This window comes from Varanus komodoensis, unplaced genomic scaffold, assembly GCF_004798865.1.
Source record: "Varanus komodoensis strain SLA01 unplaced genomic scaffold, ASM479886v1 scaffold1, whole genome shotgun sequence".
NCBI classification, from domain to species: Eukaryota; Metazoa; Chordata; class Lepidosauria; order Squamata; family Varanidae; genus Varanus; species Varanus komodoensis.
The window spans coordinates 123,640,798-123,667,342 of NW_025335268.1; the positions used below are offsets into that span (position 1 = coordinate 123,640,798).

The 26,545-nt window shown below is 38.7% G+C and overlaps 1 protein-coding gene across 1 annotated transcript; it reads left to right on the forward strand.

Annotated features, from left to right (window-relative positions):
* Nucleotides 1–1,936: 1,936 nt before the first annotated feature.
* Nucleotides 1,937–26,439, forward strand: STK38 (serine/threonine kinase 38). Its single transcript, XM_044444062.1, has 14 exons — nucleotides 1,937–2,096; nucleotides 3,488–3,623; nucleotides 8,177–8,228; nucleotides 8,358–8,480; nucleotides 9,493–9,576; nucleotides 11,718–11,841; nucleotides 12,568–12,722; nucleotides 16,263–16,365; nucleotides 17,185–17,246; nucleotides 20,016–20,133; nucleotides 20,353–20,476; nucleotides 21,497–21,592; nucleotides 21,780–21,874; nucleotides 22,865–26,439. The coding sequence occupies exons 2-14, from the start codon at nucleotides 3,493–3,495 to the stop codon at nucleotides 22,993–22,995; spliced, it is 1,398 nt and encodes a 465-aa protein (XP_044299997.1). The 5' UTR covers nucleotides 1,937–2,096; nucleotides 3,488–3,492; the 3' UTR covers nucleotides 22,996–26,439.
* Nucleotides 26,440–26,545: the final 106 nt, after the last annotated feature.

Below are 26,545 nucleotides of genomic sequence, written 5' to 3' on the forward strand. Positions count from 1 at the left end.
CTGTGAGCTACACTGATCCTTGTGTGTCAGAAGAAAGCACTCTGGCTTCTTTAGGAAGCACTAGCAGTGGGCCCTGCTGGTACACAGGCAGCACTGAATAATGTCCTTCGCCACTCCTAATTATTATTGAATATGCCTGACCAAAGCAACATATTTAAGTGATAAAGTATATATATTTCAAGTACAAAAGTAGTACTGCTATAGCTGTTTTTCAAGCCAACAAAAATGTTCATGAACGTTTCTATATAGTAATTATAAATGTTGCACACACACAGTTAAATGATTAACTGCAGAGCTAAATATTAATTTTAAACAAGAACATATTTTAAACAAGCCCCCCACTCTCAGTATCATGAGAAACACACACACACACACACACACACACACGGAATGTATCAACATGTTGTACTTAGTGCAGTGATCTAAATAAAAATAAAGATGTTGCTAATATGTAGACATTTTCAAAGAAAGTGGAATCAAAGTTACTGTTCAATTGTTCTTGAAAGAACATTCCATGAGATCTGAACCCTGACAAAAGGAATGAGAATGGCTTCCCCAACCTATCACTGTTATCTTGTGCTAATACTACACTGCAGCAGTAGGTGAATTTACAGCTGGACTCTGCATCTAAGTGTCATGTTTAGAATGTTAGCAACCTAGGGGTAGCAACGCTGTGATACCACTGAATAAGAAACCCTACATTAAAGGACACTTTTTAATCGGATAGGCAAGCCATTTTCAATGTTTTTGGAAGCTTTTAGAAGATTAAAAAAAGACTGAATTGCGATTATATCACAAGATTAAAAGAAAAATTAACATTAGGGAGCAATCCTATCATGACAATCTTAAGCTCCCAAACTTGGCAGGAAGAGAAGGAACAGAGGCCATCTTTGCCTCCCTGTCCTCCTGTTCTGCATTTTCACCAGAGAAGCCCTTATGCCCATCTAGCAACGTTTCAAAGCAGGGGAAGCTGGAAAGGCCTCAGGATAATGCACCCTGATTTCTGCAATCTTTTCCCCTCCCAGTCCACTGGAACACTCCCCTTTTCCCTCTCCAGAGCTGCTTTCCCAACCTCAGGCAGCAACTAACACAGATTTTTTCCAAGCCAGCTGTGAGGCTCTGGGGTCAGTGTTGAGATCAAGGTGTGGCCGCCAAGCTCAGATCTGTAAATCCGGAATATCCTATGGCCCCTAGACAGTATCTGAGGGACCCAGGATCACTCCCCAGTCTAATGGCTTATATGACTGAAGAGAAAAGTCCCCTACAGAACCGATTAACAGTTCAGAGTCATGACTTCATCACATGAAAACAGGCCAGATCAAATCAAAGTCTGAATAGTTTCGTGCAGGGGCGTCAAACCTCTTTCAGCATGAATTCCATTTTGGAGAAACTCTCCAAGACCTTATTCCAGTGCTGGATAGGACTGAAGGCAGAAGTGTGAGGCCTAAACGCCAAAATAACATATTTTAGTCCAAAGGCTTAAGAAAGACACCCAAACCTTTTAAAATGAGGGGAGGGAAACAAAAACCGAATAAAAACCTAACCAGGGCGATACTCTTACAGAAGAGTTAGTCCAACTAACAGTGTAGCAATTTTGTAGGTTATAATCCTACTCACACTTCATTGGAAACAATACTACCAAAGACGCGTAGGAGCGGGCTGCATAATTCACATCGCGCAGAGCAATACTTGTTGTCACGTTCTTCGTTCGCGGGAAAAACACCGAAGCAACAATCTTCCACCTGCTCGCCAAACAGGGTGGCGGCGCATGCGCATTGCCCCAAGCTAGGCAAAATTCAGCCGCCCCGTCTGTTGAGTTACCGACAAGAAACCGGGTATTTGTCGAGCCTCACCCCCTGAGTGGGGTGGAGCTTAGGCGGGGGAAAAAAGCTGTGGCGCATGCGCAGTATGCCGGAGTTTCTTGGCGTTTGTCCCGTCGCGGGCTGCAGCTTTTCTTTGGGTGAGGCGGGGGGCATGAAGAGGAGGAGCGCGGTGAGGTCTCGGGGAGCTACTTTCTCGAGTCGGGGGCCTCAGAAGGACTTAGACTGCGAGGCTTCTCACTGCTGCTCCCCTTCTCCGGTAGAAAGGGGGAGCTGGTAAGTGTCGCCCGCCTCGACTCTGCCTCTTCCTCCTGTCTTAGCTTTTGTACCCCACCCCCGGGAAAGTTGTGCCCTGTCGGGCTGAGCCCTGCCCTTTGTTTCGGGGCACCCCGGCCTCAGCCCCACACCCTCCAGCCCCATCCCTGCCTCCCAGGTAGTCGGTCTTGCCACATCCACGCGGCGCGGTGGGTAGGTGCGCCTTCCCTCGAGCTCTCCACTCGCTTCCCCCCTCTCGCACACTCCGAGTAGGTTTTTAGTGGGGCGGGCGGCCTCTCCCGGCTCTTCCTTTTCTCCTCTTTTCCTGCTTGTAGTATCTGCGTGTCTCTTGTTCCTTCTTCTCGTTACCTTTTATGTTGGGAAGGGACCGTGCAGCACCTATCGCATTCAAGTTTGTTTGCTTAGAAGTCATTTCTACAGGCTCCAGTGGGAATTACTCCCAAGCGGGAGCGTTAGCAGTTCCTGGTTATACTCATTCAGTCCAGTTGAAGAAAACTTTTGCTTTTGATACTACTGTTGAGAACTGCTGCCTCCAGGAAGGTGCTTCAGTTGCAAGGAGAAATTACGTTGTTTGACGTAAATTCTTCGAAGGAAAGGGAGCACCATTTTAAATTGTTGCGTTCAAAGGACCTTACAAACATAAGATGCCATGTAAATAGCACTTCTTGAAGAAAGGTTTCTCGTTGAGTCTTGAGATTCATTTGTGATTAAATTGGACAGAATTTAAAAGAATGCATCTTGCATTCAATTTAGTTTTCCACATTTGTACACAGTAGGTGCTTTTAGGTTTGTTTGCAGTCCTGTGGAGGAGTAGCATGAGAATAGGCTCGGGAACTTTGTTGCATTTATATCTTGCTTTTCTTTTGTGAAGAACCCAAGGCAGCTTACACGATCCTTCTCCACTCCATTTTATCCTGACAACAACAACCCTGTAAGGTTGAAAGTAAGTGACTGGCCTGAAGTCATCTAGTGAACTTCATGATCGAGGGGGTACTAAAATGTGGATTTCTCAGGTCCTTACTCCAGCACTCTTACCACTTCACTGGCTTTATTTCTGCTATTACAGAAATATATTTGTTTCAATTATCTTGATAGTGACAAACTTCAAGGAATGTAATATAAGAGATGCATAATTGTAATACAACCTGAAAGTGTGACTTTGAGCCATTTCTTCTCTAGTTCAAAAACAGAAAGTTGGACTTAATTATTTCGTAACTTTGTAGTCCCCTGCTGTATGTGGCTTACAGTTTGGATAACTTTAACATGGTTCCCTCCTTTTTTACACTTAAATAATCTCATAGCTTAGAATTCTTTCAGAGTTTATATCATGATTGAAAGCTGTGCAAAAGTACAATATGATCACAGTTATCCTTCTTATTTCACTTTTTTAGTAATCATGGCAATGACTGGTCCGGCACCTTGCTCCTCTATGAGCAACCATACTAAGGAACGAGTGACAATGACAAAAGTGACATTAGAAAACTTCTACAGTAATCTGATAGCACAACATGAAGAACGGGAAATGAGGTAACAGTCCCTGCTGCATCAGTGGTGCTGTTTTGTTGATCTCAAGATTTAAAAAATGGGTTGCCCAGATGTACTGATCGTTTTAAACCTAGGAAACAGTTCTTAATAGCATGTTTTAGTGTATGGAATGCCCTGAAAACATCTCTTGGTAATGTCACTGTACTGTTTTTCAGCCACTGCACTCTCCTTTAGTTTTCTGTTTCAATCCAGGTTGCTTTGTTGCAGTTGCTTGATGAAATTATTTTTAAAATTTTTCTGAAATAAAAATTTGCTTTCCTTTTTACTTAGTAATTTTTTTATTTCACTGTGTCCAGTGTAAACACAGCTTGTATTATGAAACATACTTGGCTCTTGTTGAGGATGATAATAAAAAACAGGCTTCCAGACCTATTTTGTTGCCTGTTCAGAACATGATTCCCTTTTTATTCTGGTATTTTGTATATTTTTCTAAAATATATTTCACATTTATAGCAAAACCATACTAGTTGTTTTCTGATACAAATAGAGATTGTTTGGCAGCAATTTTAAAAATGTACAACATTGCATTACAGATGTGTGATTCCTACTTCATTTTTCAGTTGAGAATACCTCTAAATGGCTTACAAAAACTTTACTGAAAGAAACAATAGAAAACAGTAAAATTATGCCATAGAGAAGTACTTTGAATGCTATGATGGACATTCAAATAGGTCAAGAACATCTAAAAATTTGGACAATGAAATAATCTTTAGCTGGTGACACAAAGGTATCAGATCTGGGGTTGGGGGCCTCTTTGAGGAGACTGTTTCTAAGCTGACCATCACAAGTGAATCAAGTAGTAGCTAGGGATAAAGCTTTTTCACCAAAGAGGGGAAGGTAAGGAAGATCTTAATCTTAATACTCAGTCCCTTCATGAGAGGGGGATCATTTGTTAAGGTACCCAGGTTCCAAACTATTTAAGATGTTACAATCTCTTGGGAGAATGGGAGCAAGAATGTATGTTTTCCCACTGCTCCTTCACTTTCATACAAACACATCCCCCAGCTCTTTGGTTAGTTTTAAACATGGTGCTGCATTACCTAAGCATCAGCTGTGACCAAAGTTAATGATAACTAAACCCTCTCCTAACTTGGGTTTGCAGCTTCCCCCAACCAATTGGCTAACCATGTCAAGGTAGAATATTATTCAGTATGAGAAACAATTTGCCTTCATTGATTATGTTGTAGATTTAAGGTAAGCTAATGTGATGTGCTCTTTATTTTGGATAATGAAGAGTATCCTCTGAATTCTGTGAGAACATTCCATATTGTATTCCAGGAATATGTTATGCAAACCTGAATTGTGCATACTGTTTTAAAAAAGAAAATAGAATCCAAACCTATTTACCGCTACTTATGCCATTTCCACAGTGGTTCACAAATGCTAAGAGCTAACAAGCCATCAGTGAAATGCAAACTAAAGCAAACAGCTGAACTTGAAACAGCATGGCATTGCAATTAAAAATAGTACAATGCATTTTCTTGAAGGTTGGTCATGATTTCAATCAGCAGTTTCCAAAGCAATTTTGAAATAGTTTTTTGGTGGTTTTCAAAAGGCAGCTGGAGGAGGCTACATAGATCTCTACAGTGAAGGTCATTTAGTAGAAGCTAGTCAGTTCTCCATATAGGAGGATTGGAGCAGAACCTCAAATGCTGAACAGGATGGGAATTGTAAAGAAAAGATGGCTCTTAGTATAATTAAGATCCAGGCTTTAGGACACAAACTGGCTGGGTACAGCTGTACTGTTGCGACTTTCAGACTTCATTTTTATAGAGTAGAACTTGTTTTTATGTTCAGTTTTTTGTTTTAAGGAATTTGGGAAGAGTCGCATCTTGTTATTAGAATGTGACACAGCACTGGGGAAAAGTGAGGAGGTGTAGACTTCAGGATACAAAGTTGCTCCAGTTCTAGGATTCCCAAGATGTTTGCTTTCTCATCTTAAAGGCATAGCAAAATATTTTTTCAATTGAAATATAAGAGAAGAACAGGGCAGTTGTCAGAAATTAGGCATGGTCAGGCATCTGCCAAGGGCCCACATCCCAGCAGAGAACCACTGGCAAGCTCAACTTGGAGTTGCTCTTCATCATTGCAACCTGTTTCACCTGACTTCCTCTACCACAAGTGGTAGTAATGAGCAACAGCAGGAGCAATAGCAGATATTAGGAACAGTGGTGAAAAGACAGACCACTGGGTGTCTTGTCCAAAAGCCATCCAAAACTTGGAGCTGCTACTTGATGAGGTTCTCCAAATTTTTTTCAAGCTGCTGGACACAGTGTTATGTGACAACTGTTATTCTCCACTGTGTATTTGTGAAAATGCTCCATAGTTTTCTTACATTCTTGGTGACAGCACTTGACACATTTTAAATAGCTGAATTCTTTCCCTCTTACACAGTTCTTCTGCTAATTTAAATTAGTACTTGCCACAGGCAGACTTTCAGTTTCATATTAGAATAATTGGGGTGCTAAGTATCTTCTGAAAATGTTCCTTGCCAGATAAAATATGTGCACTTTGCTCATTTACTCACCGCTATGCACTACACTGTTATTAATAAAGTTGCTACCTTATTGTCCCCCTTAGCTGCTTAAATTATTCTTATAACCTCCCTGTGGTACAACCTCCGTTCTTTCCCAAATGAAAGTTAGCCATACGTACTCACAGTCTTGTGTCAGTATCTTTCCTTCAGGACTGGATTTAAATTGCCAAACAGACATACTTTGAGTTTGTAGGTTATTGTTGTCATATGAAACTCTTTTTCAAATTACATTTATGAGATCATTACAAATAGCCATCTATACCATCTGTTTTAGTCCTGGAGGGCTCAAATATTATCAGTCCCTAGCAATTGCAAGTTTCAGGAAGAAGGTCTTGCAAAAGAACTAGTTGCATAAGATTTTCGTCTTGCTGTATATCTTCATTGCAAGTATTTGTGTTGTGCTCTTTCTTCAAATAGCTCAGGGTGGTATCCTTGATTTTCACGTAACCAACATGTATCATTTTTCCATTAACAACTCTGGAAGAAGCTGGCAAAGGCTGGCTGCCCCAGGGTCATCTAGTGAGTTTTGTAGCTTGAGTGTTGTATTTGGGCTTCTTGAGTTTAAGGTAATTCTCCAAGCACAATATGTTATGATGGGTTGCTTTTAAGGATCACAATTGCTCAGATCTTTTTCCTGCAAGAAATAGTTCACATTTCAAGAAAAAGTTCTGAATGTCCAGTTAAAACAGAAGTTAACATTGTTACATTTTTATACAATAAAATGTTAAACTTCTGCCTGCTTGCCTCTGGTTTTTGAATATTAGTTTATACAACAAATTTTACAATTTCTTAAGTGAGTTCAGGTTTGCATTATAAAACACAGTTATGTGATGTAGTTCTAAATTCCTGTGTAAACACATAAAACTCCACATTACCTGAAGATAATCTCCTTCTGAATAGTCCCGTTAGATCACTGTACCCTCCCTCAGAATGACCTCCCCTCTTCAGTACAATTTGTTGTAAACTGATGTGGGCTTTTAAAAAAGTGGTAGGGTATCTCAATACTTTAATGTGTTTGTTCCCAGAAGGTGAAACATTAATAGTCCATAACGAAGCCTGCTCTGTATTAGGTATTTATGTAACACTTAACTTGGGAAAAATAATCAGAAGAGTTTTACTTTAACATGAGAAGCTTATTTGAAAGTACATGGAGGTCCTCTTGTCCAGCAGTAGTAAATCCTTTTTCCCAGAGGTAGAGCTCACCTTTTACTCCAACCTTCAGTAATGGATTCCTCTTTTTACCAGATGGCTAACTTTTTTCTTTCTTGTATTTCATTATTCATAATGATCAAAAGTAATTGCAGTTCTCTTCTGTTCAGTGTCCTTCATTAGGCAGAACAAAACTGTCTTGGATGTATCTAATAAATGCCTCATAAAAAGCACAAATGAGCAATCACATTTCACAGAGGTTTAAATGGAAATAGTGTTTATCTTGACCACTGTGTTCACAGAGAATGAAGCTCAGGGATTACAAATCCTGACCATTTTTCTTAGACAGCTTTACCTGATACTGAAATTGAATACAGATGCGCATGTTGTTCTGAGTTGCATATACATCATTTGGAATTTAATGCAAGGTCAATGTAAATAGATTTTCCATCCCCTTTTGACAGCTAAAAGACTAATACAACATTGGAAAGGTAAATGAGTGCCCACAATAACACAATAAGTGGATGATTTAATGAATTTTTTAACTTTTGAATGGGTGGCCTTTAGGTATAATTTACAAATGGTTAAATATATGGATATTTAGGGTACCTTTGTCAAAGTTGATGCAAAATTATTTTTAATTATTATAGCATGTTCTGCTAGTTACATTTTATATATTCCTAGATATTAGTATCTATCACAGATTTTTTATTTATTGAAAAATGCATTTTATTTAATGAAGTGTCTTGGTTTTGGTTTTGTATTGGACAATTAAAATTAAAAATGGAATGCATGCACACTAGCTAAGGTACACTTACTTATTGGAAAGCCTTTTGAAATTGTTTTTCAGACAAAAGAAGCTAGAAAAAGTGATGGAAGAAGAAGGCTTAAAAGATGAAGAGGTATTGAATGTACTAAAATATGCATCCTTAGTGGCATTCTTATTGGACATGTTCCAAAATTTGCCATGAATTGTGAGGGCTTAGTTGTTGAATATATTAAAAAACTAGTTTTTCCTTTTGAAAAACTAGAAAAGAATGAGAAGATCAGCTCATGCCCGAAAGGAGACGGAGTTTCTGCGCTTAAAAAGAACAAGACTTGGGTTGGAAGATTTTGAGTCTTTGAAAGTAATTGGCAGAGGAGCATTTGGAGAGGTAAGATCACATGAGAGTAACATTAGTTCAAACAGATGTCTCAAAGTCCAGTGAAAAATAGTTAATCAACTTTTATTCCTCCCACCAGTTAGCTGCCCATCTAGAGTGAGGGGAACATCTTATCCTGAAAACCAGTAATCTTGCCTAGTGTAGTTTATTTTGAGAATATGCATTACATCACTCCTCTGAGTTTTTGAAAAGGTTATTTAGTACAGCCTCTTAAGGAACTGGACTACTGGGCATTGTTGCTTGTTTAACATTGTGCAGTTTGCTAAATCAAGGGTAGTCCCAAGCTGAACTCCATAGTTGTAGAAAGTATTTACTGTATTCTGATAAGAACGTCTAAGCTTCAGTAGGCAGCATTCCATTGGCTTCTCCAAAAATCAGCTAATGATATAATTTGGTTTTCCTAAACGTCTAACTGTACAGATGCTGCACCTGCTCCAACTTTCCCTATGACAATATAGTGCTGTATCAATAGCCAGTGCCGCCCAGTGAATAAACAACATTACCAATCATTACATTTAAACCCTACCATTTTCCACTTGGAAGAAACACAAGGTGGCTTCTATGGTCTTCCTTCTCTTCACTTTATCCTTCCAACAACCTTGTGAGGTAGGTTAGACTGAGAGTTGGTGACTGGCCCAATTTGACAGAGTGAACATCATGGCTGAGAGAGGGCTAGAACAGAGAATTCCCTAATCATATTCCAACACCATAATGCCTGCCTTGGAGATATGTACTTCCAGTATCTTTTACTGTAACTAATTTCTATTTTTCTCTTATTTTTCATAATCTGCTAAATGCCCATTGTTAGAGAGCATTGTTGTGTGTGGTACTTTTGAGGTATTTATGGTACACTGATAGAGACAGAAAGCACTGTCATTTAGCCATACTTCAAGGAATAATGCTGCTATTTTAAGCTACTTTCCATTACATTAGTCTTAATTCAGAAAAAAACAAATGACTGAAAGGAGTGTTAATGGTCAAATTGTCTATGTTCACCTTCTAGGTGCGGCTTGTTCAGAAGAAGGACACAGGTCATGTGTATGCAATGAAAATCCTACGCAAAGCAGACATGCTTGAAAAAGAGCAGGTAAATACAGGTTCCAAATAGTAATACTAGCACACCCTTATTTGATATTGATTTATGGTAGAGTTCTTTTTCTTGCTGGAGACATTAGGTCATGGATGGGGAACCTGTGACCCTCCAGATGTTTTTCATCTCCAGCTTTCATCAAGCCTAGGCAGCATGTCCAGTGATCAAGGATGATGACAGTAGTCCCACCGTATTTGGAGGACCACAGGCTTCCCATCCCTGCTTTAGACTGATCACAGGATATGCTGAATTGCCATTTCATGGTAATAATTGAAATTCCCAAAAGAAAGCTAACTTTTTTTGATCTTATTAGCAGAAAGGTATGCTTGATGGTGAGACTTTTTGAACCTGCATTCAATTTTCAATCTAAATATTGTTTACGTCTAATATTTACTATACAAATTGCAGTCCTATGAATACTTACTTGAATTTAGTGGAACTGACACATAGATCTCATGTTAGAGCTCAAAACATCAGTCATTGAATAGATGTGTTCTTATCCATAGTTTTATTTATTTATTTATTTATAGCTTTTATAGACCGTCCCAGTACTAGCATCTTGGAATGGTTTACAGCAAGCACAGATTAAAAAATGGCACAGCATCCAGCAATTCACAATAAAATTACAATTAAAACCAATTAAACATTAAAATAATGTGAAAACCTTTTTATTCTCCCCTGGTGCTGAAAAGAAAAAAGTGTTGGTGCCAGGCAAATCTCTCTGGGGAGTGTTTTCCACAGTTGGGGTGCCACCGCAGAGAAGTCCTCCTCCGGGTAATCACCCTTCCCTATGTGCTCTCCTGCCCCGTGAGAGCTGAGGCAGAGGACTTGCTCTGGGAGCCCTCCCTGAAGGAGATGAGGAGGGTGGCTACTGGGAGGAGGGCCTTCTCTGTGGTGGTGCCCTGACTATGGAATATGCTCCCCAGAGAGGTTCTCCTGGCGCTGACATATATTCTTTTTGGCGTTGGGCAAAAACCTTTCTATTTTCCCATCACTTCAATGTTTAGACTATTTTAACAGAGGTTTTATTATCTTAGTTGGATGCTGTGCTGCTTTGTTTATCTTATTCATTTTCATTGTAAGCCATCCCAAGATGCTAGTGGTGGACAGGATAGGAAAAGTTTTAATAAATAAATATATTAAAATGTTAAAATAGGGGTGGAGGGACTAGAACATGCAAATTTAAAAGGCTAAAATCAGAGAAGAGGGGGAAGAGAAAAGAAGTTGGACAGCAGCAACAAGAAAAGTTACAGCCAACCAAAAAACCTCAATTCAAGGACCTTGTTGGCCCACTCAAATAACAAAGTGTTAGCCTTGGCACAGGAATTCTACCTTTTAACAGCACAGCAAACACAGGATACCATGGAAGGCATCAGTATGGAGAATATGTAGCATAATGGAATCTCCTCCCAAGAGAGGAACACAACACCTCCCAATGCTTGGAGCTTTATTCCCCCTAGCCTTCAACAGCTGATCATGGGGTGATCACCTAATTTCCAGTCTCCAAGGGTCACTTAATAACTCTAGGTGCTGGCCATCAATTTGTGGTCACTGGTTATCACCTGTGACCTTGTGACCAATTAAGAGTTCTCACCTCCCTAACCCAAGAGGAGGCAAAAATCTCCCTGAGGCCTCAGCTACAGGATCCCACAAGGCTGGCACCTGGTATTTCTAACATTTTATTTTTTTCTTGAGTTAACCCTTCCCCTGCCTCCTAAAGCCTGGACCTCAAATTCACGTTACAGTGCATTTAAACATATTGCTAGTGGTGCTTTTCTACAGGAAAATATTTTGGCAGCTTTGAAGATTAAATTGGTCCTCTGAATTAACTGTGCACCATAAGAGATCTGCCAGTTTTTTATTTAAGAAAAATATTGTTCATATTTGACAGGAGGAAGCGAAAGATCCCATTGCTTTCACCATGTAACCCTTGAATGTGAGTGGCAGTGACAATGTGGCTGGCCTTATAGGCCTTCCAGCTCTCACTCAACTCAAAATATAAAACCAGTGTTAAAACTTAGATCTTGTCTTTGGTCCTAGTGAGTTCTGAACAGTATATGCAAGATGTGGAATGATGCATTTAATTAAATACTTGGTTTTATTTAAAAAACAAAACACAATTGCATGTTCTTTTCCAGGTTGGCCATATTCGAGCAGAACGTGACATCCTAGTGGAGGCAGACAGTTTGTGGGTTGTAAAAATGTTCTATAGCTTTCAGGATAAGCTAAACCTCTACCTAATCATGGAGTTCCTGCCTGGAGGTAATTATAAAATGTCAGGTTGTTCCTTTTGTTTTATCACAGTCATCTAATACTATTTGTATGTGTGACTACTCCAGCCTATGGGTGCATGGGTTCACATTCTAATGTGCTAACTATTAGAAAAATGAAGCTATACAATTTGATCTGTATATATAGCAAATCTATATGAGAAGCTACTTGACCCATATGGAACCTGCTTGTGCAAGGAGCTCTGTTCCTTGGTAATGAGAGTGGTAATTTTGCTGTGTAACATTTGTCAAGGTGTGTTTGAGAGAGAAGGAAACAGAAGCACAAGTGTATTGACTCAATATCCTGCTATCATTACTGCTCAATAACTATCTTTTTGGAGCTGTAACCAGACTTCCATTTTCTCATCTTCTTTTTACCTAATAACTGCAGAAATAAGTTGATTGTAATTTGAAGCATGCTATTAACCTGGTTGAAAACATTTGAAAGGGGTTTGTGAAATTAATGGCATGTTCAGAAGGTCATTCTGTTTTAGGCTGATATGAGTATGATGAGAAAAGCATTTAATTTAGTTCTGATAAAATGATTTCATTGCCTGTATTTGGGAAAAAATGTACCAAAGACAAAAGTGAAATTACGAGGAAAGATTCTGAACAGTGCTCAGTAAATTCATCTTAAAAATTAGTCTGAATTAAATACTTAGTAAAGTTGACATGACAAATGTAGCTTTGCCTCACTTCCTGTTATCTGTACATATAGGTGATATGATGACATTATTAATGAAAAAAGATACTCTAACAGAAGAAGAAACTCAGTTTTATATAGCAGAAACTGTGTTAGCTATAGATTCAATTCATCAGCTGGGTTTTATTCATCGTGATATCAAGCCTGATAATCTTCTCTTGGACAGTAAGGTATGATTATTCTTTATTGGCTGGCATTTTCTCATGCTCTCTAGAAATACAGCAGCTTGCTACATTATGGCCTTATTAAATGGTTTGGGATCACCAAAGCAGGAGCAATTAACTATGCTTCACCTCCATGCATTTCAGATACAGTTTCCATGTTCTGTAATCATTGGCTGTGCTTGTTGGGGCTGATGGAAGTTGGACTTCAACAATATCTGGAGAGTGACAGGTTTCTAGAGGATTGAAAGAGAAGAATATTGCTACATAGTTATATGAATTTAACCTGTTACTTGGATTACTTTCTAAATATGTTTAAGAATCTGCCATTCAGAGACCTTGTTAAAAACAGTGCAGTAGAGTGAGCTGGGGGAAAGCTGTAACATCACCAACACAAATATGTTCTGTCCCTTTTCCAAGAAAGACAACTTGTGGGCTTTTATATAGAGCTGTTTTGTATTGGGATTTTTAAATATATTGAACCAGGGTTCAAGCTTAAGGCACTGAAGAGGGCACTGATTCATAACTGTTAGACATTGCTTTAGGTTCAGGTTGAAAGCTTTCTTCTGCTGTCTCCTGTACATGTTCTCAAAATAACTTAAGGCAGGGAAGGGTATCATGTAGCGTTCAGAAGTTGTTGGATTGCAACTCTCATCCTCCCTCACCATTAGCTATTTTGTTAGGACCAATAGAAGTTGTTGTCCACTAATATCTGAAGGGCTACATGTTCCCCTCCCCTGCCTTAAGTGAATAGTTGTATTTTCACACTATATGCGACATCAAATGACCCAGACATCTGCATTAAATAAAGGGTTTTTTACCGATTGGTCAGATTCAGTATTTTTTTGCCATTATAAATTTTATTTTACTGAAAATAAAATATACTTAGAATTTTTTCAGGGGAAAGACTTAAATCATAGCCAGTGGGATCTTTCCATAATTCCAGCATATACAGTTTTAGGAAACATTTCAAAAATTACTTCAAAAACTAGTCGTCACTGCCCTAAACTGATTAAATGTAAAAAGCTGGGAGGAAAGTAATACATCCATATATTCTTCTATTAACTTTTACCCAAAAGACTGAATATCTACCACAGTTACAAATAACAGTTGTTGGATGGACCATTGGTTTAATTAATATTGCACTCTCTATGCTTACCTCTAATACAGCCTCCTGTGACATTTTAAAGAATCACTAAGATGTTCTTTTTTTCTTCTTCCTTTTCTTCACTTACGTAGAGAACTCACCTTTCTCCATATTTTTAGGATCTGCTTTTTTCCTCGATGCATAGATGTCTGCATAAAGAAACACTAATGTACTCAGAGTCGTACACAGAGTGCCTCAGTGATTCCTGTGGTTTTAGAAACATAGAAACAGAGCAAGTCAGAAGGGGTCTCCTGGGCCATTTTGTCTGGCCCCCAGCTCAGCTCATGAAATACCTACCATGTGCATTTAGGGAAAGTGCAGCCACTGTCCTTCCAATGAGTGCTAATTATATCTGTGCAGTGTAGCTCGCAAATTTTTCCATGCATGTAGAGCAAAGAATGCATGCATGTGTGAATTAGCCTTAAGTTTTTGAAAACTTGTTTCCTGAAATCTGACTATAGTTTAGGGCGTAATGACTTTTTCCTCTCAGGGGCTTAATATTCTGTTCCTGTAGGAAGTCAAGTGACATCAGTTAATTGCTGAAGACATTAAGCCTCCCCTAAAATAAACCTATAAACATGCAGCTCTTTCCTTCTAGTATTAATAATAAATACTAATTAATTACTAATTAATAGTAATATTAGGAACTAATTAATATTAGTGTTAATACCAGAAAATTAACAATTTTTCTTCTGAAACTGGAACTTGGAAAGTATCAGCCAAATGAATCCATAATTATCACAATTATATGACCTAAAGGGAGGGAGGGTGACCTTACTATCCTTATTTACTGCTTTACATGTAACTTTTGAGTTGTACATAATAAGCCAGTACTGAAGTTGGGAGACACCACCCCTAAGTCAATTGCCGCCTCGCCCACCCCCCTTCTCGGCAAAGCTGACTGAACTGGTTGATCTAGTCCTCCCTATTGCTGAGTCAATGAATCGGGTGCCATCCTATGGGGAAATTTCTTCTTTTTTGTTTAGAGTTATTGTATTTTACTCTCATTATTTAGGTTATGTATAATTATTCCAGCAAAGTGAGGAGAAAAACTATACTACCAATTGATTGCATGTAATTAATTAACATTTGAGAGACAAATTTTTCTGTACAAATTTATTCAGCAATTGCAGCAAGCAAAACATCTTAAAGTAGCTTTTTAATTTTGGGTCTATAGTTTTCATTTATTTCCTTTGTGGAATCTCTTCAGACTTCTCATAGTCTTCCAGCCAGCTACAGATTCATTAATTTCTTTTCTGAATGGCATATGCATCCACACCTTATATAGTTCATATAACTCCAATTCATCTTTGGGTAGTAAATTTTTCCTTTGGTGGTTTTACTGCAACTGTCTGTTCCATTAGTATATCTGATATATTAAGAATTATAACTAAATACATTGTTAACATTCGTATACCACTTGATTTGCTGCTAAAAAAAAAAAAAAGCCATCAGGCTGGTATGCAACAATTTAAAATACTTTAAAAATTTCAAAGATAAAATATGTACTGTATTAAAAGAGAAAATCAATAAAAACAGTGGCTGGTCACCCGAGGATGGTCTCTTGAAGTAAATATATTTGGGGAATCGCTGGAAACAATGCAATGATTGTACCTGCTTGACCCCCAGAGGCAGGGAGTGCCACAGAAATGGAGCTACCACACTGAGGTCTCTTCTCTAGGTGGACTTTAAATGGGTCATAAGACCACATGGAGCCACCAGGGTTATGCCCCCCGATGACCTCATTGTCCATGCATGTTGACAACAGAAAAGATAGGCACTCAAGCATTCTGGTCCCACATTGCTGACAAAGGCTGATTCAGTCCTCAGACCAGTTCGAAACCCAGACTGGAACAGATCTAGATGATCAGTATCCTCCAAGAGTGTTTGCAGTTGCTCTGCTATGACCCTCTCCAGTGTTTTCCTTACAGGAGGGGTATTTGTGACTGCGCAATGGTTGTCAGATGCTACTGGGTCCAGGGTGAGTTTCTTCAGGAATGGTTGCATTTACTGCCTCCTGAAAGACAGAAAGGACCACCTTTCCTCACAGAGATGCATTTACAGTTCCTTGGCCTGCCTAATCATACCCCTTCAGCTGGCTTTTATTAGGCAGAAGGGGCAAGGATCAAGAAGGCAGTTGAGCACCTTGTCCCATTATCAGGTTGCCGCAGCTGACATCCTACAGAACGGAGCAGATGGCGATGTCAGACACCTTGCCTTGGAGCTGTTCTAACAACTGTAGTGCAGTTTCTTCAATGATTTTATAGTAGCACATGTTATTTTTATTGCCTTTGTTTTTGAAACTTTATTTCACATAAAATTCCATGTGGAAAATAATCAGTATGGTGTATGTCTACAATATACTGTTTTATGTTTTGAATTTTTTTCTTCTTGACCTCCAGGGCCATGTGAAACTGTCAGACTTTGGTCTGTGCACTGGACTAAAGAAAGCGCATAGAACAGAATTCTATAGAAATTTGAGCCACAATCTTCCTAGTGACTTCAGTAAGTTGTGTTATATCAGTTCTTGTTCTGATAGAAAAGATGTTTTTACTGTGTACCATCGCATGTGAGCTACAGTCAAATTTCTAGACAAAATAGTGTTTATCAGTAAGATAGGAAGTAAATTTCTATGTTGTTGACTAGTTGGAGCAATCAGTACAATTGATCCAGAATCTCAACACCTTGTAAGGGCTTGGTAGCAGACCTATCATAATAGTAAAATAAAAGAGAAGGAGATGTGTATTATTTATTTATTTAAAACATTTCTATGCCGCCCCATATGTGAGTTGGAGGCTCACAATGGGAAATTTTTGAGTGGTAACTGTAAGGATGGTTATGTGCTCAGGCAATTCTCAAGCTCCTGCTTTAGGGGCTGTACTCCACATTATTCTGGCATAAGTATTCATGACTCTCTGCTACACTTGAGTAGCATTGAAACTAACATTTACATTTAATATCCTCAGTCCAAGATATCCCAGTTGTATTTTTTTCCACTGTTGTAAATACAAATGGCAAAGTAGTATTGAGTAATGGTGAAAAGCATTTTTGTGACAATGGAAGGCATTTGATATATGCCAAATAGTATAAAGTACAGCAGTTTTTTGAAACATATCCTAATTAATGCCTAACTTTTGCTACCACCCATGTCCAACTTTTATTTACTGTTTTTTAAAATTAAATTATTCTCTCACATTCTTGGCTATTGAGGAGAAGGGGGAGATGAAAGTCACTAGAGCTCAAGGAAATATAAAAAAAGTTTGACCTCTTCTCAATAAAACAAAGCCACTCAAGGGATATTAATAATATATCTTTGATCTTTAGCATTTCAAAATATGAACTCGAAAAGGAAAGCAGAAACTTGGAAAAGAAACAGGCGACAATTGGTAGGTAATGGTCTATATAGAAATCATGTTATGTTTGTTTAGAACAGAAGTGCCACCGTGCTTATTGGTGCTTACTCCCTGGTAAATGCACATAGGCCTGAGTGTATCTTAGTTGTTTCCTGGTTGGGAAAATAGAGGGCCTAGAGGGAGCAAAGTATTCAATATTGTCATAAAGAAAAGGAATGTTCTATTTGGCGTTAAGCACTGTATTTATCTCAGCATCTAATCTACAGTAACAGTGATCATTGTTAGTGAAAAGGAGATTTACACCCTCTTTGTGGTGCAATCCTCTCTTTTTAAAATGTTGTATTGATGATTCTCAGGGTGATGTACATTTTGCACTTTTGCCCAGGACTGAAGAAAGTACAAAAGTGCACCCCACGTTCTCTAAGTGGGGGTTTTGACAAGGATATGGGTAGTTTATGACTTGGATATATATCTGTATAACTGCAGAAGGGGTTGCAATTGGAGCAGTGGAGAGTGAGCCATTGACTGTGCTTCAAAGTGCCACTTGGGCACTTGATAGAGTGGCTGTCACTGGCAGCAGCCTGGGTGAGCTTGGCAAAAGCAGAAAGAAGTTTTTGTCCCTCTTGCCAAGTGGCTCACTCACTGCTTCTGTAACTTATAATGCAGTCACTTGGTCCTGCTTGGATGACACAACAACCCCTAAAACCAAGCCATGGGCTGTCAGGATAGATTGGCAGGGGGAAAAGCAAGCCACCTTGTGGAAAGTAGTTGAGGACTGCATGACTTGAAACCCATTGTGAATAGTTACCCCTGATGGATTGTCATGTTATGAAACACCATCAAATTTGTTTGCAAGTGTGTACATACATGATAATTTTTCAACTTATTCTTACTGGATGTTTCAAAATGAAGCCTAAACAACAGTGAAGAAAAAAGATAAACAGGTGATTGTTCTTCCATATTGTAGTATCAGTCTTTTAGCTGTCAAAGGGGCACAGAAAATCCCAAGAGGTGGATTGATCAGGACATGTGTATTATGGAATATTAAAGAATTTTCCATCACAAAATTTATTACTTCCTCCCAAAAGGAAGCAACCACAAGGCACCACAAAAATATGAATAAGAAAGGGTTCAGCTGCATTGTACCTCTAATCGTTGACCAATAGTTGACTGTTGTGTCATTGAGTATACTTGAAACATCAACATTTGCTGAGTCAGACATTGTCTACGTATTACCCCTTCTGAAATAAATGACAATTGTCAACTCCTTCGTGCAAAATAGGGTGTTAGGATTTGTTATTCCATTCTTGCCTAAGGGCTTATTAATTGCATTTATTCACCAGAGTGTAGCTGTTTGCCCTCAATCCTACTTTCAGTAACAAAGGTATCTCTGAAGCTGTAAAAGCAGCAGGACCAAACCTGTTTTTTAACAAATGTTTCAACTGCATATATTGCCAATCAGCCATAACGAGCAGATTATAATTAGTGCACAAAAGGAAAAATAGCACAAAGTTATTAATCAGGAACTAACAGTTTGATCTAAAGTAAACATCAGTCTGTCTGTTCAAGTCTGTCAAGCAAATGTTTCCTTGACAATCTTTAAGTCTAGATTTCCCTGTAGAGCTAACCTTGCTTTTAAAAACAAATGAAACTTCAATTGACATGAAGATATGCACCACACCTCTCTAGCTGCTGAAAATGTAGGAAGCATCCTATCTGTTCTGCTATGGCAAGAACCCAGTGCAATCCATTTGGGAAGAGGATCCAAGCAGGAATAATCCAGAAATGACCAAGGAGTGAGTGGAAAAGACTAAAATCTAGTGCAAGCCAACAGGTGGGCCCGATGATATAAGGAAAGATCAGGGAAGTCAGATCCACCTTCATTAATCAAAAGTGGCTTGCTTTTCAATGATAGTTGTGGCAGAATGGAATCCCATGGATATTTCCTAAACAAAATATTGAGCTTCTGAAGTACTTGTCAGAAAGAAAGAAATGCATTCATTTTAAGTATGTTTCCCTTACCATAGGCTTATCTTTGAGGTTGCCCATGTATCAATGTCTCATTATAATTGATGATTATAATGAAATATATTTCTAGGAACAGATATTCCCAAGTAAGTAAAATGCTCAGTATACAGTCTGAATTGTCAGTTAATTAACATCCACGGGAGTTAATATATTCCCTAAAACATCAGTTCAAATTTTGGCCAGTTAATAGACTTAACCATAATATGATAAATATTCAAAATTAGGGATTGTGTGCATCAAAGCTGGAATGGATGCTGGAGTTACAAAATATACAGTAGAAGATCAACAGCATAAGGAGCATATTTGTATTTTAAAGCATTGTGCACAAATTCATGAATAAAAGGAATTTGCAGACAGCACATGATGAGGGTTCCAAACATATGTCTAATATGAGCAGAGTAAGAGGTCAGCCCTGTCTAGTACATCTCAAGTAAGAAGAAATCAGACAAATTTGGTTTGAACTCTGCCTCTTGGGGTTTCATATAAAATGATGACCCATTTCTGAAGTTCTGGAGAAAGAATAAAATTTTTCAATGTAGCAAAACGGAATTTCCTATATATTTCATCAAAGGGCTTTTTGTGCAAACAAAGAAATAGTGGTGGCTGGGTCTGTTCTGTCCTAATTTGCAGCAATCAGTTCTACAGCCAGTTGAAGAACATGCTAATTGCTGATTACTACATAAGCTGCTGTCCTGCATAATTGCCCTGTCTATTTCAGCCTTGCTATCGCAGAGTAAAATGTCTGAAATGGTAACAAATATTGTTTTATTACAGGCCTTCTCTACTGTGGGGACTCCAGATTATATTGCTCCAGAGGTCTTCATGCAGACCGGCTACAATAAGCTCTGTGACTGGTGGTCTCTTGGAGTCATCATGTATGAGATGCTAATTGGTAGGAGGCAACATATTGTGTTAAAAATAAAAGTGCAGAATGCTTATGGAGCTCTTCCCCTCTTGTGACTTCTAAAGTAGTGTATTCTACTGGATATACCTTTTTATCATGATCTTCATTGCAGTTCTGTTAACCCTTAAGCAGTTTTAAGGGGCTATGAGATAACTAGATATATCTTTGATTAATCACTAACAATGGCTTCTATAATTTATTCCACAGGTTACCCCCCTTTCTGTTCAGAGACTCCTCAAGAAACATACAAGAAAGTGATGAATTGGAAAGAGACCCTAATATTCCCCCCAGAAGTTCCAATCTCTGAGAGAGCCAAAGATCTTATTCTGAGGTAACTGCTGGTATTACTACATCTCAGAGCACAATTTAGCTGGCACTTGCTTGTGTATTCTTAATGCAAATGCCAAAATGTCTCCCTGTTCAGTCAGCACTGATTTGGTTCAATTCTCAGTCACAGGACCTTTGTTACTTAATGGACAAATTCATGGAAGAGAAAACTGTTCACAGCTACTAATCATGATGGTATTACCAGTAGCAGAGGCGGTGTGCCTTTGAATTCTAATTGCTGGGAGAAACAGCTGAGAGGGTTGTATGGAGTCCTGCTGGTGGGCTTCCAACTGTGTGAACAGAATGCTGGACTACACAGGCTGTCAGTCTTCTTCAGTACAGCTCTTATTATGCTTTTACAGCAGGCTTCAAGGAGTGTTGGGAGCAGCTTGAACTTTCCTTATGCTGCTTCCACCTTCACTTACCAGCTGCATGAAGTGAGACAGCCCACCCTTTAAGTTTTCTGTACTTTGCAGACAATGTGAGCAGAGAATAGCTCTTCTTCCTTACATTGAGCCTCCTGCAAAGGTCAGGATGTTTCCAATCATCCTGAAAGTCCAGTGTTACAGAGAGAATTTGCACCTGCTTCTGATTTTCTATGCAGTGGAGATGTTTGTATGTTGTACTTCTGAAAAGTGCAGCAGCTGGCACTATTTGACATAACTGGACACTCAGCACATTCTAGGTGTGCCTCATGATTTCTCTGTAAGGTACAGAGGACTTGAGAGTGAAGAAAATGATCCCTTGTGTTTCAGATGCTTAAAATAAACCTCAGAGTGAAAAAAACCTTTGAAGTATGTCATTTGGGTGGGGTTGGCTGAGATTTTGTCCCTTTTCCCACTTTGTCTGCCATTTTAATGCCTTGGCTAATGCTGAGGGATGATAGGATTGCAGTCCAACTTTTAGAAGGTCCCATGTTTCCCATCCTGCTCTGTACTGGCAGAAATACCTCTTTCTATTCATTGGGTCTATACTATTATTTTCCCACTTAAGAATTCTTCATGCTGACTCCTTTTCTCTGCAGATTCTGCTGTGAATGGGAACATCGAATTGGTGCTCCAGGGGTTGAAGAAATTAAAACAAACCCCTTTTTTGAAGGGGTTGACTGGGAGCATATCAGGTACAATATTTTACTCTAGGGCATTCAGTTTGTTTGGTTTTCTCACTAATAACATAGTAATTGGAGAATACTGTGCAGTAATTGTCTGTGAATAAGGCAAAGTTGGAGTTTCAGATGTCCTCATAACTTAGATTTGGGTTTGGATTCATGATTGTTTCTTGCACCATAAAGTCTAATTTTCTGTCAGGGAGAGACCAGCTGCGATATCCATAGAAATCAAAAGTATTGATGATACATCAAACTTCGATGAATTTCCAGAATCGGATATACTTAAACCTGCAGGTAAATGCATCTTAATTTCATTTTATATGTTTCCTCAGCAGTTCCTTCTTGCACAAGAATTAGCAATTTCATTGACAATAGTGCCTAACTGACTGCATGTCCAGTTCTGCAAATCCCATGCCCTTATTTCCATTACAGTTAAGCCTGGCTCAGTTGAAAAAGCTTGCAGGAGAGGACTGTGTCTGGGTTAGAACGACATGGAGGCCAGAATGAGTGCTGCTTTTATAGTTTGATCCAAAGGAACATATGCTTGATAGGGCTGGCAGAAGCTTAGTTGCTGAATATGAAGTTACTTTGCTTATTTTAATGACCCCTTACTCTCAGCCAATGTGCCATAACTCACCCCATTCAGCAGAGTTCCCTGTCTCTTGTAGTTGGGAGTTTTTTGGGGGCAGCTGGAAACATTGGTCAAGGGGAAGGGGTTATGGCAATTCTCACTAGCCCTGTTAACCTTGATTTTCTCTAGTAGCAACCTGGTGGGTTTAAGCACTTCTGTTGGATTGTGGCCACAGTTTGTTGTTTTTATCCTGGCTTTGAACTTTTTTTGTTTGTAATCTGCTTAAATAATTTCCCTCTTCTGCTGATTCCTTATTTTGTTACGCATTTTCTAACAAAGCAAAGCAGAAAGGGGTTTTGAAAATGACATAAAATTGTCAAGAGTTTATTTTACTCCAAAGCAGTTTAGTTAAATGCATGAAAACATGTTTGGTAAGGAAGTGAGGAAGCTACTAGGTTTAGTGTCTAATGTGCATTTTGATTTTATGTGACACTTGATGTCATTGATGGCCTTTAATGGCACAAAAACAATGTATTTGTGGCTATTTCTAATCTTTAAAAATACACCTTAGAATTATAAAATAAAGGATAGTATAGGTTTTGTTTTGTTTTTCCATTAAGCAATTCTAGAATATTCTCAACAGGAAAGTTGCTATGCTCCATGTGTTAAGTGGTTTAGTTGACTTCTAATTTATGTATGCTGCTCTTCTTCAGTGACCACAAGTAACCACCCAGAGACGGACTACAAGAATAAAGACTGGGTCTTTATCAATTATACGTACAAGCGTTTTGAAGGCCTGACAGCTCGAGGGGCAATACCATCTTACATGAAAGCAGGAAAGTAGTGACTCAGGATGAAGTATTCCCGGATTTTCGTTCTTGCTTGTCAACACACAGATTTTTTTTTTTTGTGCTTCAAAAACTGTACCTGAGGGCTGTGAACTCTTGAAGAGTGCATAATAACATCTTATATAACATGTTTACAACAGATTTATCTATGGAAAACTCCCATAAACTGCACTTCCTGTCTGCTTTTGCAGGCTTTATTGCAGATATAGGTTCCTCTGGCTTAGTTAAAATGTGTAAGACTGTTATTCTATCAACAGGAGGGAAGAGCAAGCTTTTACTTAGGAACATGGCAAAGCGTAGCATAACTGTGTTTTTCTTAGATGTTCTCTCCTGAAAATGCTATGTAAGCACTGTTTTAAGGGCTGAGGTATTCAAGAGAAAACAGAGCAATAACTAGTGTGAAGTAGACCAAATACATTGTAACTTATCCCATAGGAGGGCAAAACCTATATTGCCTTAAAGGTCACTCAAGTATTTTATACTTTCTTCAAAAGATTTTGGATAGAATTTTTTCAACCCAACAATAGCCTCAAAAGCTGCTGCACTTTACTTTTGGTACTAAAATAATGATCCTAAAAATATTAAGCTGTTTTCTAAATTTCAGATTTGTGGAACCTTATGCTTTTTATAAGCAATTTCAGGAGCGCTGGGGTGATTTGAGAAATTTATGTAATTTTTTTATCTGGTAAAAAGCAGACCACTGGCAATGGCAGTGTTAGCTTGCTAAAGCTAATACTGTAAGGAGGCCTGTGCTTAATAGATTTGGGAGTAGATCAAGAAGACAGCTCCTCTTTCTTTTGCTAATCAAAGCCAAGAAGTTGTTTCAGGCAGAGAATGGCACTGTGAAAGTTTTAACTCATAGCGTGAGATAACTTGTGTGCTTCATCCTTTGAAGCTTGAGGGCTGAGAGACCATAAGTGCCTTCAAAATACTTCCTCTAGAGATCTCATCGGGTAATGGAGACTATTTTAATTAAGCTGGATTGTTCATATTTTCTTTGTGCTGTAGTTCCACACTTTGGACTTTGCTGTGGCATTGATCCTACTTTCATGTTGTTCTGGTAATCCAAGTGTGCTCCAGCCCTCTCAATCTCTGCGTGATAAAGTGGGCTGCCAACACTTCCTATTTCAGATACAATTGCCACTTGCTGTCCTGTGCATGTCACTATCTTTAAATTAGTTCCAGATGATAGTAAGTTCCACAAAGACAGGGTAGTTGTACAGTAAGAAACCTAGTGCACCTGAGAGCTGAAGGGAAAGGAAAATCTAAGGGCTGAGGTCTAAATACACACTTTTGGAAATTACAGATTCACCTGAATATCAGGTGAATTAATTTTTAAAAAGCATGAAGCTTTTCTTTAATGAGTTCTTGGCAGTTTTATCTGGTGAACTAGTAAGCCAAAAGCAGTTCTCAGATCAGATTTAGGGACCAGGACTCGGTGGCTGCCATTCAGGAGGCTCTTCCCTCTCCCTTTAGAACAGATAAAACCTGGAAGTAGTATCTCAGGAGCCTGTAGCTTAGCCATTCTCAGTGAAGTAGTTAAACAATATTTGATTTTGTCCTTATCCTGTGGGAGTATGAGGGACTCTTTTCCCAAAGTAACAAGTAAAAAGTGTTTTAGTAGACATTGTACCATACAGAGTTACATGTTCACTAAGATAACGTGTCCCATGTTCCCCTGAGGTAAAGTGGTTTTAAGTGCTAACCTAAAATGTTCCCCTTACATTCTCTCTCTCTCTCTTTTGTCCAGTGTTATTATTACCCTACCTTGGCATTCCTATAAATCTTGCTTTATGACCAGTTTTCTTGATGTGGAACTACACAGAAGCTTCAGTAAAATGGAAGCTAAATATTATTCATTTAAATGCCATCCAAGAAATGTGTTTAGCAAGGCTACAAGAATTGACCATTGGTTCTAATTTCACATACCCACTGAGCCTGGTTTATACTTATTCCTGTATTCCAATGACATGTCCCACCCCTGGTGGGTCTAGAGTTTTGCTTATTTGCTATGTAATGATGGGTTTAAATTTAAATTTCTGGTGCTTGCTGAATATTGAAAATACGTAGCAGACATAACTGGTGCTTATAAAGCCTTAAAGAAAAAGCTGTGGAGGACCTCAGGATAACCTGATTGCCCAGAGAGCTGCCTAGCTAGCTTGCTTACACAAAAGGAAAGGAAATATTGTTGCATGCCATCTCCTTAAGGTTCTTCTGCATTACGACCAGATCACAAAGCTGCTCTGTGCCACCATATGACAGATTTTGAGCGCAAGCATTGTATAAGAGTGCATAGACTGAATTTCAATATAGGGCATTTTTATTTTACTCCTGGAAGATTTACTCTATGTTGTAATAAGAACTAGTAGAACATATTGATGCAAGCAAGAGTGTTATCCTACATCCTGTAGTCTGAGCAGCAGCCAAGATCACAGTTGACTCTCCAGGTATCACCTAGTGACACCATCAGTGGGATGAGGCCAGGCCAGTCAAGCACAGTATGCACCAACAAGCTTGTGAAAATTATGCACTTGGAAATCCATGATTTGTGTTCTGTTAAAAAGAAAACAAAAAAGTAGCCATAGAAGCATTATAGTTTGGATTCCTGTCATGTTAAAAAAAAGAAAAAGAACAACATTAAAGTGGTCTTTTCACCAAGCAGACCATATGTTTGTAAATGTAATGTTGACTCTCTCAATGGAAGTTAAGGCAATGGTTCATACGAGTTCCATTCCAGCAGTAAGCTTCCCTTTTCTAACCACAGTTAGGCATTACACAGTTAGATCCTAAGGTGAACCAAGGTTCCTATTTAACTAGGTTCTGAAACCATTAAGTTTTGGTTATGCAAGAATCCTGATAAGCCTTAACTGCCATTAGTCTCAGTGTTGATGTTAATGCATAACAATTCAGACAGAAGCAAGTGCATAATCCACTATCAGCTCCCAAATCTCCTATTGCTGGCTCTGTCACCCTGGCAACCCCATGGTAAATTCTCAAAAAAGGTCACTATCTTGGCAGGAAGCAGTTACCCAGCTTACTAGTCCTGCCAGTACATACAATTTGCTGTTCTCTGCCTCACTGAAATATGCATTCATGTTGCTCCAGCTCAGCCCTAATGATACGAGATTAGGACTTTTGGCATATGTGAGTACAGGAGAAAATAAATTTCCTGGCAAGTAAAAGTAAGTGGCAGTGCCAGTTGTGATTCCTGGCAGAGTACTACACTTAGGTACTATTCAACCAATGTGCCTGGGTTCTGCCTTATTTTGGCAGGAGACAATTGTTTTGTATCCGCATTCACCTGTTACTTATTGCAGTATATGATTTGGTATACTTTGTATGTGATTCCTGGGTTTTGTGTGAGACCAACTCTTTCATGGAACAATCTTTGTATTTGAAACTCTTTAAATTCCTCTTTAATAAATGTACTTTTTCTAATATTTTGTGGGCTCTTTGAATTGAAAAACTCATCTAAAGATTACACTCTAGGTAATGAATGTAAAAGTAAATGTTTAAGCATTTGTAAAGATGCGTTTGCTAAGTATC

What these genes read in the sequence shown, in the direction of transcription:
- STK38 (XM_044444062.1), top strand. Translation starts at nt 3,493, where the DNA reads ATGGCAATGACTGGTCCGGCACCTTGCTCCTCTATGAGCAACCATACT. An exon ending in CATGGAGTTCCTGCCTGGAG is followed by an intron (nt 11,842 to 12,567) that starts GTAATTATAAAA and finishes CTGTACATATAG; the next exon opens with GTGATATGATGACATTATTA. An exon ending in GCCAAAGATCTTATTCTGAG is followed by an intron (nt 20,477 to 21,496) that starts GTAACTGCTGGT and finishes TTTTCTCTGCAG; the next exon opens with ATTCTGCTGTGAATGGGAAC.